At 28.1% G+C, this 13983-nt stretch overlaps 2 protein-coding genes across 3 annotated transcripts; one reads left to right on the forward strand and one right to left on the reverse strand.

The window, feature by feature from the left end:
• Positions 1 to 2664: 2664 nt before the first annotated feature.
• LOC132933495 (ferritin heavy chain) lies at positions 2665 to 7119 on the reverse strand. Its single transcript, XM_060999766.1, is given in 7 exon segments — positions 2665 to 4081; positions 5743 to 5889; positions 5970 to 6128; positions 6283 to 6342; positions 6344 to 6402; positions 6500 to 6626; positions 6960 to 7119. Coding segments are annotated over 6 exon segments (660 nt in total). The 5' UTR covers positions 6576 to 6626; positions 6960 to 7119; the 3' UTR covers positions 2665 to 3922.
• A 240-nt stretch (positions 7120 to 7359) lies between these two features.
• Positions 7360 to 12773, forward strand: LOC132933494 (uncharacterized). Of its 2 annotated transcripts, none has more exons than XM_060999765.1 (7): positions 7360 to 7498; positions 7677 to 7900; positions 10901 to 11013; positions 11082 to 11200; positions 11799 to 11963; positions 12056 to 12181; positions 12265 to 12773. In XM_060999765.1, the coding sequence occupies exons 3-7, from the start codon at positions 10908 to 10910 to the stop codon at positions 12418 to 12420; spliced, it is 672 nt and encodes a 223-aa protein (XP_060855748.1). In that variant the 5' UTR covers positions 7360 to 7498; positions 7677 to 7900; positions 10901 to 10907; the 3' UTR covers positions 12421 to 12773. The 2 variants fall into 2 exon arrangements, with proteins under 2 accessions (XP_060855748.1, XP_060855747.1); XM_060999764.1 differs by having other exon boundaries at positions 7408 to 7570.
• Positions 12774 to 13983: the final 1210 nt, after the last annotated feature.

Below are 13983 nucleotides of genomic sequence, written 5' to 3' on the forward strand. Positions count from 1 at the left end.
AAATTCCCGTTTTGGCTTAATTTTTCTTTTATTTTTCACGGCGCTTTTGAAAACTATTGAAAATTTGAAAATTTGACCTCCTGAATGCACCAACTAGATTCACTTTACCATCAAACAAGATACTGTTGAAGTATATCGGAGCAGTTTTACTGCCTCAAACCGTGATGACAGACACAAAAATAAAAAAATAAAAAATCACTCCGCTCATAATCTAAAAATGAATGTACATTATATACAAAGGTGGGCAAGTTAATGAAAATAATTAAGTGTGGCAAGTTAAGTTAATTCAATTAGATTGCCTTTTGTTAAGTTAAAAGTTAACAAAAAATAAAATTTTACTAGATAAGTTTAAAGTTAAGATAAACAATAAAATAAACTTATCTCAGTTAAAAAAAGTTAATTTTTTAAAGGTACAATATTTTTAAGTCATAAACCGCCATAGTATTTGCCATTTTGTGTACACAAACATTTACCAAGACGTTTAACACGCTATGTAAAAAATTAGATTGTTATAATATATAATTCGAAAATAAATGACCAAAATCGAAAAGAGTCAACGAATCAGTATCGTGTAGTTGATTACGCATGAATCGAAAAGAAAATTAACTTAACTGCACGACAATAATAATTAACTATAAAAAGTTAAGTTACAACAATAAATATTTAAACTGAATAAGTTAATAAGTTAAAAACATGGTACAAAAGGTCCCATCGACTTCGATTAAAATGTAAATATCGACAAACGCATTTACGCATTCTCAAAAACAGCTGAAGTAGTTCTTATGAGGTAGTCTTCTGCAATAAAAACAATGTTATCAGACAAAACGTTTTATATTATTATAAAAATAGCTCAACATTATATCTTTTTTGCGTAGTTTTATTTCTTTCTATTATTCTACGAGCCACGTGCGTATATTAATAATTTATTACCTGCAAGTACCGATGGAATAATAAATCTGTAAATGTGCACCTCAGATAATATTATCATAATTCATAACACATTAATACCTATTACTTATGTACCGGCAGTGATCGTAATAGAGGGGACATAAGGAACGAAATTCTTCAAATTCTTTATATTTTGAGAGCACCCCTATTCCCCAATTATTTTCATTAGAACAATAGGTACCTACGTTGTTTTTGCTAACAAAATATTATTTTTTTTATATCCAGTTTTGTAATTTTCATTTTGCCAAATTGTATTCATGAATTATGACTCTAAGCTGCAATTACATATCTACCTATACGGTATAATATAATTTAATTATTGTTAAAAAACATAATTTAATATAGGTAGGTAGTAGGTACATTTAATAATTCAAATTATTTTTAATGTTGATACATTTCTTTTGTTCAAAAAATATTTATTTTAATCACTCTCAAGTAGGTAGTCGTTAGTGGTTAGTCGATAACTTATATAGGCTCCCTTCAACCGCAACTTAAGTTAAGTCAAGTTCAATTATTTTAATGGACGATATTTTTTTTTAAGTGCCAAGAGTCCCCTTCTTTTAGTTTTATATGTCTGCTTGAATGCATTAATTATTAAAATAACCAATAATGCAATTCACCGATTACGGCAACTGCATTTGACGCGCGATAATAATACAAATAATGCGATTGCAGTAGCTATACAACCTGTAATTGTTAGTGATACTACTTTTGAAGACCGAGGAATAGGTATAGATTAAATTAATTAAATTTAATATGTACGAAATACGAATAACTACATAATTTCAGTAGTGTCGATTGACGATTATACAGTAAACAGTATTGCCCAAAATTTGAGTTCGTTGATTTGCGATTTAAAATTTAAATACGAAAATATAAGAATTATACATAAGTAATAATTTGGTCTTGCGACTTAAATCTTATTAGGCAGTCGCGTTATACTATTATTACAAAACATCTAATAGTTTTACACTTAGTTATAGATTATAGAGTAACAAATAATATACAATACTACATTACACATTTTGAATAGTTAGATTTATTTAATTACAAACTATATTATATCAAATTATTGTTATTTGCATTAAAAAATAGCAACATTATATATAATTGCACATCTAATGTACATATTGAATATGATAATTACAGCTGAATTTATTATTATTGTCATTAAAATTGTTTAAAACACCTCTTGAGTCATTTGTATTTTTTCTGTTTCCAATATAATTTTGTGCTACCTAGTTGAGATCTGACCCACTTCTATCTTTTTTTATTAATTTAATGAAGTAGGTACCAAATATTTATCTGAATCCATTATGATTTATGACATTCTTTAATAATTCAAAAATATAAATAATTTATGTCAATTTTCTTGATAAATTAATATTTATATATTTTTAAAGCTAACTTTTACTTCTTTTGAAATAACATACACAATATAGCAATTACCTATGTAATATTATAGTTGATGTTTCGACTAGTTTCGTCCAAATTGTTATATTATGTGGCAACCTACAAGTGGTTGGTCATATACTCAAATGATCTAATATCACAAAACCACGTATTAAAGTGTTGGTCAGGTAAACACAACTGATAGTCTAATACAACCATAGACATATCATTAATCTTATACTAAGTATACTTAGTAAATCAGTTAGTATATAGAGAGTATATAATATTAGTAGTAGGTAAAGAAAAAATGTAAAACAACACAAATATAATAAATAAGTAATATATTTTAAAATAAAAAGTTCATACATCACAAGTAGTTTAATTGCACAATACACCTATATTGATACTTGATGACTATTATTATTAAAGAACGATACAAAAAATAAATTGTACAAAATTTAGTTTATAAATAAATTCCTAAAATTTCGTATTTTTATTAAATGTAATAATAAAATTAAGTTAAATATTACTATGAGTAATAATAATTTGTTAACAAGTGACACAGTTAAGACTGATACGGAGTATTTTTTGGAAATGGTATCAACTCAAATAAAAAACCGAAATGGGTTTATACTTGGACAAGGAAGGAATACAAGGAAGAGATGGTGTTTTTGAGAAATTTTTTTTTAATGCGTCTTTGTGAACGAGTGCTTGAATTGAGAGTGAACAGAGACCTCTACTTTATAAAATATATACGCGTACCTCTCAGTGGAGCCGAACATGTACTTAGGTAGTTCAATTGAACTGCCTTAAAAATCGGGTGGATGGTTGGAGGGTGGGAAAATAATAGAATATATACTTCCTAGTTTCCCAGTCTTTCTGCTATTATTTTATGAAACACAGGAATGTCATTAAATTATTCATACATAATTAGTTAATCCCGTTTCTCAGTCGTTTAAAGGGGTGGGTGGGTCAATCAAACTATTTGATCTGCCAGTTTTTATTTAATTCGGTGCCACTGGTATCCCTTCTAATTATATCCTATAATCAATTAGATACTTAAATACTCAGGTACGCATTTTTTTTTTAAAAAACACATGCATCCTCTCCCCCCCCCCCCCTTTAAAAAATTTTCCAATTCAAGCACTGCTGTAAACAAATACAATGTAATAAAAGATATAAATTTGATTTATTGTGTTTGATTTCAAGTTTCAGAGTGCAATAATTACTTACAAAGTTACAAATAAAGTAATATCATATGTATAATCGGATTAAAAGTAGATATTATGGCCAACATTTTAAATAATAATTTAATTTTACACTAATTAAATAATATTAAAAAAAGAAAATAATGTAATACAATGTAGTAATAAATATATGTTTATTATTAAATTATGTTTGTGAAAAATATAATAAAATTGTATTTTACCATTTACTATGCTAAAATACCATAGTTGGTTAATTTTACGAATAAGTTTATCTATGAAAAGTAATCATTTTACACAATTACATAAAAAAAAAAAATGTTTGGGTAATGTTCATAATTAAGGGTAGTTCATTATTTTGTTCATAAAAATATAAATTAAATTGAAACTCCATTCAAAAGTTTCTTGTCAAAGAGGAACTCACCAAGAGCTCCATGTGCTTCCAACATCTTACCAAGATTGGATATTTTACCAGCTAAGTCACGCTGACCTTCATATTGTTCAGTCAAGAAATCACCAGTTAACCAATCAACTAACTGAAAATAATTAAACAAAACCCATTTATTGAAATCTGTTTAAATGGATTAGAAAAAAAGGTGGATTGTTATTTGAGATAACATAATTTACTTATATTGTACAGCTAGTCATATAGAAAATATTTATTTTTATAAATAATATTATAATTACTATTATTTAAATAAGTAAACCTTTCACCTTTATTATAGATATAGAATGAGCTAACGTATACTTAATAGGAACTAAAGCATACCTAACTAATGGATTTTTTTAAAAAAATATATGTTTACATATAGATTAGAAAATCATTAGACATAAAGTTAGATGATAATGAATGTAATAGAACCCTACATATTTATAAATGAATAGAGAAGAGCATACAAGTTGCTTATTTTAACACATGATTTATTAGTAAAAATGTAATTTAACAAATTATTTTTTTCTTTAAAATGTATTGTTTAAATTATTGATTTTACCTACTAAAATGGTGAACATAATATGACACAAATATAACAGAACATATCGTAAATTAACTATGGTGAATTATAGTTGCTTTAGGAAATAAAATAAACATAAAAAACACCATGTAGAAAATGTAACTAGTTTAATGTAAATAAATTAAGTACGTATATTAAAAACATTGTCAAATAAAAGTTGTGTAAAATCAATAATTGTCTAGGTAGTTAATTGTGTTAGTATATTCAGTGACAAGAATTTATAGGTTTTATAAGGTATTCTTTACAAAATGCATACATCTGAAATAACAAGCTTATAACATGATGGCAAATAGATAAGTTATGATAAATAGAAAAAAAGTAAAAAAAAAAGAAAACATATAATTGGTTATAGTACAATATTAGTTTTTCCTAACGAGAAACAAAAGGTTTAGAATATTAGTCTTGATAATATATGAAGTAAATATAAATAAATGTAAATATAAATATTGTAATAGTATTTTTGTCAGGCCACCTAATCGGCAACTAGCCATAAGCCAGAAAAATTTAAAAAAGTATAGTATCTCATGTATACTACTTACGTGCACTTTGTACATAATCATGAAGTTATCAAATACAATTTTGAAGGTACATATCACCTCAGTAATTTCTTAATAACTTACAAAAGTATATGAAAATGAAGGATGGAGTTTTCATACATAATAAAAATCTAAGTAAACAATGGTTTTGTGATTGTATTAGGTATGTATTTATTATATGGGAATAATTTAAAGATAAAAATGGTATCTTTGTGTTAAAAGTACTTAAAAAGTGCATACAAATGGTTAAAACTATTTTAAATAAGTCTTAAATTTGATATTATTTTTTGTTAAGTTTTTTATTCCTTCTTTGTTTATGTAATACTTAAAATAGTATTGTATAACAGATAATAAATAATTAATATAGTTGAGAGTTACCTATTATAAGTTAATTATTAATAATGATAACGTCATATTAATTAATACTTCAAGTACATTATACATACATTAAATAGTTATAACACCCCATTAAGACTCAAGTGATCTTAGAAACACTCAAATTGATAAAGTCATAGTGAATAATCAACAACAAATAAATGTTGAAGTATTATTTTGATAAAAACTCTTATTAAATAATATCCATTCATAATTTTTTTTTTTAAATTAAAAATATGTCACGTAACATTAATAAAATAGAATACTACTCACATGATAGTCGTTGAAATCTTGTCCATCACGTCCAGGTTCCTCACATGTGGTGGCAATATCTCTTATCTTACGAGTGACATGAGCTTCCAATTTTAAAGCATCCTTCAATGCACTTAAACCATCAGTCCATGCTTCAGACAAAGGTTGCTATAAATAAAAAAAAGTAATAAAATAATAAAGTAACCAATAAAAGTTATATAACATGGGTAATAGATATATTTACATACAGGGTCACGGATTAATTGACTGATGTCTTTGGTCAAACCTCCTCTCATCAACAAATATCCAATAATTTTAATGGCATGGTCACGTTCTTCGCTGGCACTATCAAAGAATATTTTTGCAAATCCTGGACGATTCACTGTGTCCTTCGAAAAATGTGCTCCCTAAAAATACACAATATAAGCACCTTTATAAAATTATTTTGTTTCCATTTACATATTTTGAGTTCTCACAGTTCTCACTGGTTATACATAATTAATTTTCTAGTCGTGTAAGCCAACCGATATTATGAAAAATAATATAATTGTTTCTAATTACCATTGCAAAATATGTCATTGCTGCAGTTAGTTCTTCCTGGACCTGCTCTTTCATTTTTTTTCGTACATGGGTCAACCATGGTGATCCAATCGTCTGGAATTTGGACCTGTGGCAGTTTACCTGAAAAGGGATATAATAAATACGATTGCCACACATGTAGCTGGCGATTTGCAGCATTTGAAATACATTATGAATAGGTGATTGTAACAATACTTACAGGTCATTTTTCCTTGTGTCTCTTGGCTGGCCACAGCGAGAACGGCTGCCACACAGAGCAGCGAGAGTTTGAACATGATTTCGGCGTGCGGACGAATGATGGGTATTACGAAGACTCAAAATGGAGACTGAAACGGAAAAACGAATGTATAACAAAGACGAACAATAGTATAATAATAATAAATTGTGCGCAATGGACGAGACGAGACGTTGGCGACAGAGAGAATAAGTCGACGACAATGACGGGAAAATGGTAATTATAAATGTTATATATATAATATTATCATGTTATGTGTTTCGAGAAAATAATAATAACGTATCGTGGCTTGGCGGGGGGTAGGGGGCGGGGCGAAGAGATGCGGAAAGGAAAAAAAATAATAACAACATTAAATCGTACAAAAACGTTACGACCGCGACGTGTTCAATGCAATATATTATTATTATTATTATGAAAGTCGTACCTGGAGCTCAAAACGGTCCAGAGAAATGAAAATCCTGTTGACGGGTACACGAGCGTCGGTGCTGTGGGCGAATAATACCGAGTTACAAGCTCAGTACTCACAATGGAACGTCGAAACACAATGCGTACGACGGCGGGGAACGTATAATAACGTAATCGGTCGGCAGTCGTTATCAGGTGGAGTCGGCTCTCGGCGGCGCGCGCTCGCAGTCCACCGCTCCATCCCGTCCACCTGTGTCGGATGCCGCCGCCGAAGCCGAACGCACCCTCACCACCGTTCGACCTTCTTCGGGTGGGGGGTACACCGCCCCGAACCATCCCGTCCTTCAGGCGCACCACGGTCACCGGCGCCGCCCACCGACCCCGCCGAACATTTCACCGCCATCCCGCCTGCCCTTCGAAATACCCAGAAGGCCAGAAACGCGGGCCGCTGCGTCGTTTCCTTCCCTATTTTTTCGTCGTATTCTGTTTGTCTTGTTAATCAGCATTTCAGCTGGCCTGCGCAGGACACAACTCTTCTGTAATAATATTGTTACCATCGTACGTTAAAAATATATAATATTAAAACATTTAAAACATTATAATATTTTTATTCCACTGCCGATATTCCGGGTAATATAATTATGTGTATATATATATATGATTAATCATTATTTTCTCTCCGTTCTGCGTTTTATCTAATTTATTTAACGGCGCCGATTATTGTTGACTGTTGTAGTTGTCCATTGTTTGCTGCTCGGCATAACGCTCTTTGTATTTGCCTGCTGTTGTTTACCAGGCCCGCCGGCGCGCGCCGTTCCGATTTCCTTCTCCGTTCTCAACGTCACCGCTCGAATCGCTTCGAGTGCGTTTTAGGTCCGCCGACCAGTAACAGTCCATTCCTTCACCCGCGCTCACCTGCACTTCTCTTTCCGCGTCCGTCGTCCATTGCTAACGCACAGAGTGAGTATGATTTTTTTTATTGTCTTACGGTCGCGTCGCCCGCCGACCTTTTATTTTACCATACTATTCTTATTAATATTATTATTATTATTTGTATTACTATTTTCGTTTATCCCACGATTCCATAACTACAATTACTATCTGTACCTGTTCTACACCCTATAGTTGACTAGAATGAAAATTACAAACAACAAAATTCTTGTGATAAAATTAGACATGGATGTAAACATAATATTACATTGTGTCGTAAAATATTCAAATTCTATATGTCACAATATAGTGAAATCATTTTGGTTATTTATGCATAATTACTGTTGTAATTGCTGGGTATTATATTATTATTATTATTATTATTATTATTATAATATAATTATTACTATTATATTAGCTATGTGTATAAAATAATATGTCGTTGCCTGTTGGTTTCTTTGTCTCTTATTTTTATCTTATGTAACTATTAACTATTTATATATATATATATATATAAACTAAATAGTTATTTTATTTGCCTGTTAATGTTCAGAAAAAAATTTTTTTTTTTTGTTTAAATCGTTGTTAGTAAGTATGAATTTTATTTATAAGTTAATTGTTTTGAATAGGTAAATCTAATACGAAGTTAGTTTATATTTAATGCATAATAGTACATAATACCAATTGTCAACAACATATTATTTATATGGCGACATTTATAAATGGCAAGTTATATTTTAACATTTTAAAAATGACTTAGGAAATGATCCTGTGTGATTCAACATAAAATAAAAATGCCTAGGAGATTATTAAAATTATGATGGCTGATCATTGACAATTGGTTTATTTTAACGAGTTAAGGTCCCCACATACTGTAGCGGTGAAATTCCGCTGGACACAATTTACCAACACCGCGACAGCGTTGCCAAGACAATATAATTTTACCTCCACCCACTGCAGCGGGTGGCGACCTTTATTCATTAATTAATGCACTAGTGACATTAAATTAATAATAGTTAACTAGTGTAGGTCATCGGTACCTATGAAGCTTTCTTAATTAAATAGTTTATTTGATAGGCAGGCAATAAGATTTAATTTTTCATTTCAATAAATCATAATTCTTACTTATTTACCTAATTGTGTGTCATTATTTAATTTAAGCTTCCTCATATAAAGGATTATGTGTATTATCTGTTTTATAACGTTGATTCAATTTGATATAATATGTTTCAGTAATATATTTCTAAAAATCTACATTTTGTACCTAAATTGTTGTAATAGTTTTTTTGACTTTCCTGTCTAGATCAATTAATAACACGTATTAAAATATTTTGACAATCCGACCTCCAAATGTAATACTACCTATTTTTATTTTTATGATAAGTATTTTTCATCTAAAACTAGAACTTAATCTGAATAATATTTATCAATATTACCAATTTCAGTTTTATCATAATATTATAATAATATGTAGGTAGTATCAACTAAAACAGTAAAAATGCTATTGTAGAGCCTTCAACATTTTTATACAAGTGTTTAATATAGATCTTATAGTTTTATGTACCTACCTTATTAGTTATTTTATTTTCATGCCTAAAATAATGCATACCTAACAAATAGTTTAAGTAGTACCCTATTCACATATTATAAATTAAATATAATCTTAATACTGATAATTATAATATTTAAAACTTAAAAAAAAAAATAATATATAAAATGCTGGTAGATTAATGACAATAAGAAGTAATGTATTTAATGATAAACACTCAAGTGGACTATTTTATTGTCTAGTACTCTAGTGTCTACTCATGACTTGCATAATGTTAAGTGATGGGCCATAGTTATTTATTTTTATCAGTAGTTTACGTAATCATAAGTATTCGTACGTGGTAATTGTGTAGTGATAGGGTTGTATGCTTTGGTTCAGGTGTAAGTACTTACATTATGGATGTAAACTACATGCAACATACATAGTTTAAAATGTAAAAAGAAGCTGCAAAATAAATTATATTTTTTTAAATTATTGGTAGAAGATAGGTTAACATATTTTTTATATTGAAAACTAGTTTTGATGACTTTATTCCACACTTTATTCCACACTTAAAATTGTTAAAGCAACAGAAAAGAACATCATTTTTATTCACATAATCACTTTAATTTGTTATAATAAATTAGTACAATATGTTTATGTGTTACTCAGAAGTCATTAATAAATTAAAATAAAAACAATTAGCTAAATATAATATGTTAAATTGATATAATCCTCTATGATTACCATTAAAACAATAAAACAATTGAGCATTTAATTTAATTTAAGCTTATACTTGTTGTTGTAAGTTAATATTTAAAAATATATATTGTCTTATGACTTATGAGTTATTGCTGATTTTAAGATCTAGTTTGGTCGCCTGTTTAGCAGAATTTTTTTTTGGATTCCCATTAGGTTTCTGTCATGCACAGTTTTAGGGGATAGCTGTCACCAGTCACTTTCTTCAGTTGTTAGCATAGAAAGTTGAAGGTTTTTTTTTATCTTAGATGAACAAAAAATTGATGATTGTCGTATTAACATTTGAAAATGTTGCTATGCATTGAAAATTAACTATAAACAACTATCCAACTAAAAAGAAAAAAATTATTAGGTCCTATGTATATTATGTACCTAATAATAGCAGTAATGGCTGCATAATGATCTTATAAACAAAATTTTCTTTAGGCAGGTATATGTTATAATTATTATATAGTCATTTACGACACATATCAATTGTGATAACTTTAAATTACATGAATTTAAATATACAAATACTTACTTTTTTATTTAACATTATGTTATAAACAATTGTTTGGGCATTTTTTAAGTTTTGGAATATTATTAGTTTGTTTGTTATATTATTTATTTATTTTTGAAAAGCATTTTTCTTAATTTTAGGACATTTAATATTTGTGCCCCAGTAATAACTAATAAGTTGAGACCAATAAATACTGATATAATACCATAGTTTAATTGAATTATTATTTTTTTATAATTTTCAGTTTCAAGATGAGTATTAAATTGTTCGCAATTTGTGTGACAACTATCCTCTGTGTAGGATATGTTGCTGGTGAATATTGTTACAATGATGTTGTTGGTGCATGCAGCCCAGTTGGTTAGTTAAATTTTTTTTAACTCCTATATTTGTTTTTCATATTTAATTTTGTTGTACGATTATTACAGGAGGAGAAGTCCAAAACTGTAATTCAAGATATGGAGCTTTCAAGGGTGATGAATTATTGGTAAATGTACAAGGCTATGCCAACACACATATTTTGCGTAGTTTTCAATTCTTGCTAATGGTAAATATTTATTATTTTTTATATTCAATAGTTAATTCCCTAATTATTTTTCACACTTGAAATTTAACAGTTTTATTTTTATCTACTTAATAAACAATACAAATAAAACATAACATTATCATCTTATATTAATTTATAGTATTAATTAAAGATTTTAATAATTATTTTACTAATAACTTAAGCATTATTTGCTTAATATTGTATAAAACAATTAAATCTAGGTACACATAGTGTCTCAAAAGAGAATAATCAGTCGCTCGACCAATTTTCATCAGTGTTGCGCTTCTTCCACCAACAAGTACGACCTGGTATTAGCGTATTCACATGAAGAACACTCTATGCACCAATCTCCTCATTCATGATGGGCAAAACTTGATTGTTCTCTTTTGAGACAGAGTATATGTAACTTTGGTTGTGATTATAGAGTGTTTCATTCTATAATATATTATTTTATATCTATTATGTCAACCATAATTTCAGTTTTTGTAATTATTTCTTATAAATATAATTTTAATTGGACAGAAGACATATACTATGTACTAATATTTTTACTGAATCATACTTGTTACTTATTTTGTTATGCATTTGTTTCTTTTAGTCTTCTCATTTTGGTAACTTTGAAAAGAACCGTGGTGGTTTTGAAAAGCTTTACAGACAATTGTCTGACAATACATGGGAACAAGCAATTGATCTTGTGAAGTTTATTGGCAAACGAGGAGGTCACATGAACTTCCGTGCACGTAAAGACGAGAAGAATGAAAAAGTAATTTGTGGTTTTTTGAGAATCACATTTAAAAACGAATATAACTATTATTTATAAACATTGAGTTAATATAATATTTTTTATTCCATTAGCAAATTGATTTTGAAATGTATGAATTGGGAAGTATGGCAAGAGCTTTGGATATGCAAAAAGGTTTGGCTGAAGAAGCACATTTCATTCATGCTGAAGTCACTCGCAGAAAGGAACATGATCCTGAGGTGAGAATTATTATTTTTGAATTTATTTAAATAAAATAATCTTTTGAATGATAATTTAATTTGTGTTTGTCATTTTATCATAGGTTGCATCATATTTGGAGAATAACTTCGTACATCAACATTCTGAGATCATAAGAACATTGGCTGGTCACACCAACGATTTGAAGAAATTGATTGGCAATCAACCCGATCCAAGCTTGTCCCTTTATCTCTTTGATGAATATTTGCAGAAATTATAAAATAATTACATATGTCTTTTGTATGCCATTTATTATTATACTTTTAATCCCAATATTATTTAGAACAAAACAAATAAAACAAAAAAATAAATCTAGTAATTAAGGAAAGTATTTATAATCTTTATAATTATTTATTATATCATAAACAAACGTGAGTTGTCACTTTTGGCAACTTAATTTATTATTATCATTTAATTGAACAATTTATTATTATTATTTTGGATATTCATGTACATTGTACAACTCACTTTTAAATATAACAAATAATGAATATTACATGTCTATTGAAACTATTATAGTATCTCCATTATGTGACTTGTTTATTTCAATAAAGTAATATTTTGTAACCTTTATATCATTTTGCTCGTACAACTAATATCTTAAACACGATTAACATATTTAAATATTTCTACAGTCAAACTTGTTTAGAACATAAGTTTGGGTTTTCACCAAAATAATTAGGCACATAATATAATATGCTTTATAGGTATATTTTTTTTTTATCAACTGTAAGGATGAATATTCGAAAAAGTTTTATTTAGCATATATTTTCTACAAATTAAAATGTGTTTTAATAAAAAGGAATTATTTGTTTTGAAAACAGTTTTGACTTATTATCAAACTTTTAAGTAACAACATCATTTGTTCTGTCGTTGGTTTTTTATGATATTTGAATTTTTAAGTGAGAATAGTATGTAAAACATTAATATTAGAAAATGCTCATAATTCTCATAATTTTTTTTTTACTTACTCAGAAATATAAATACATGAACGTTTCCTATAGGCTATATTGCTATAATGTATCGATAATGGATATTATGTTATTATTATGATGCTATCGTAATATTGACAATGATTTATTTTTAGCAGAATGACGTAAGGAAACGGTATTTATAGTAATACCATTGATTATAAATATTAAATACTAGAATTTATAATCAATACCCATGATGGAAGAAATCACAGTAATTATTTCTATCATGGTAATACCCGAGTACAGTGAATACCGTCGATTAGTAATTTACGACGGTTGAAACTTTAGATATATACTACAATAATACAGCATAAATGTTGTATATATCTATGGTTGAAACATTATTACTATAGGTATTATAATTATAGCTATAAAACTGTTTTTGATGTTAACTTTTGGAATATTAGGTACCTAGAATAATGAACACATTCTTACAATAATATTTACAGTTTATTACGTATATTTTGTTCATTGTTCAAACACTTATAAAAAAGTATTTAAATTATCAAATATAATATAGGTAGGTACCTATATGCTATATATTATAATAAACATTTTTTTTTTATCTCTGAAATATATTTATTTGTGGGAAATCAATATTTTGATTATATTTATGGGCCCCCAAAATTGTTTGGCCCCGGGCCCAAAATTATCTTAATCCGGGCTTGTAATCATATTACTTCATTCAAACAAAAAAAAACCTTCAGTAAATTGACGGCTATGGCACGGAAAACAATGAACAAATAACTATTCTATGTATAACGAGCAAGTTTGAAGTAAATAGAGTGAAACCGAATAGGTACCTACAA

Source organism: Metopolophium dirhodum, chromosome 1 (assembly GCF_019925205.1).
Source record: "Metopolophium dirhodum isolate CAU chromosome 1, ASM1992520v1, whole genome shotgun sequence".
NCBI classification, from domain to species: Eukaryota; Metazoa; Arthropoda; class Insecta; order Hemiptera; family Aphididae; genus Metopolophium; species Metopolophium dirhodum.

Bases quoted from the DNA above. Each gene is read 5' to 3' on its own strand.
- LOC132933494 (XM_060999765.1), top strand. From the start codon at position 10,908: ATGAGTATTAAATTGTTCGCAATTTGTGTGACAACTATCCTCTGTGTA. The intron at 11,201-11,798 runs GTAAATATTTAT...TGTTTCTTTTAG, and splicing joins GTTTTCAATTCTTGCTAATG to TCTTCTCATTTTGGTAACTT. The intron at 11,964-12,055 runs GTAATTTGTGGT...TTATTCCATTAG, and splicing joins AAGACGAGAAGAATGAAAAA to CAAATTGATTTTGAAATGTA.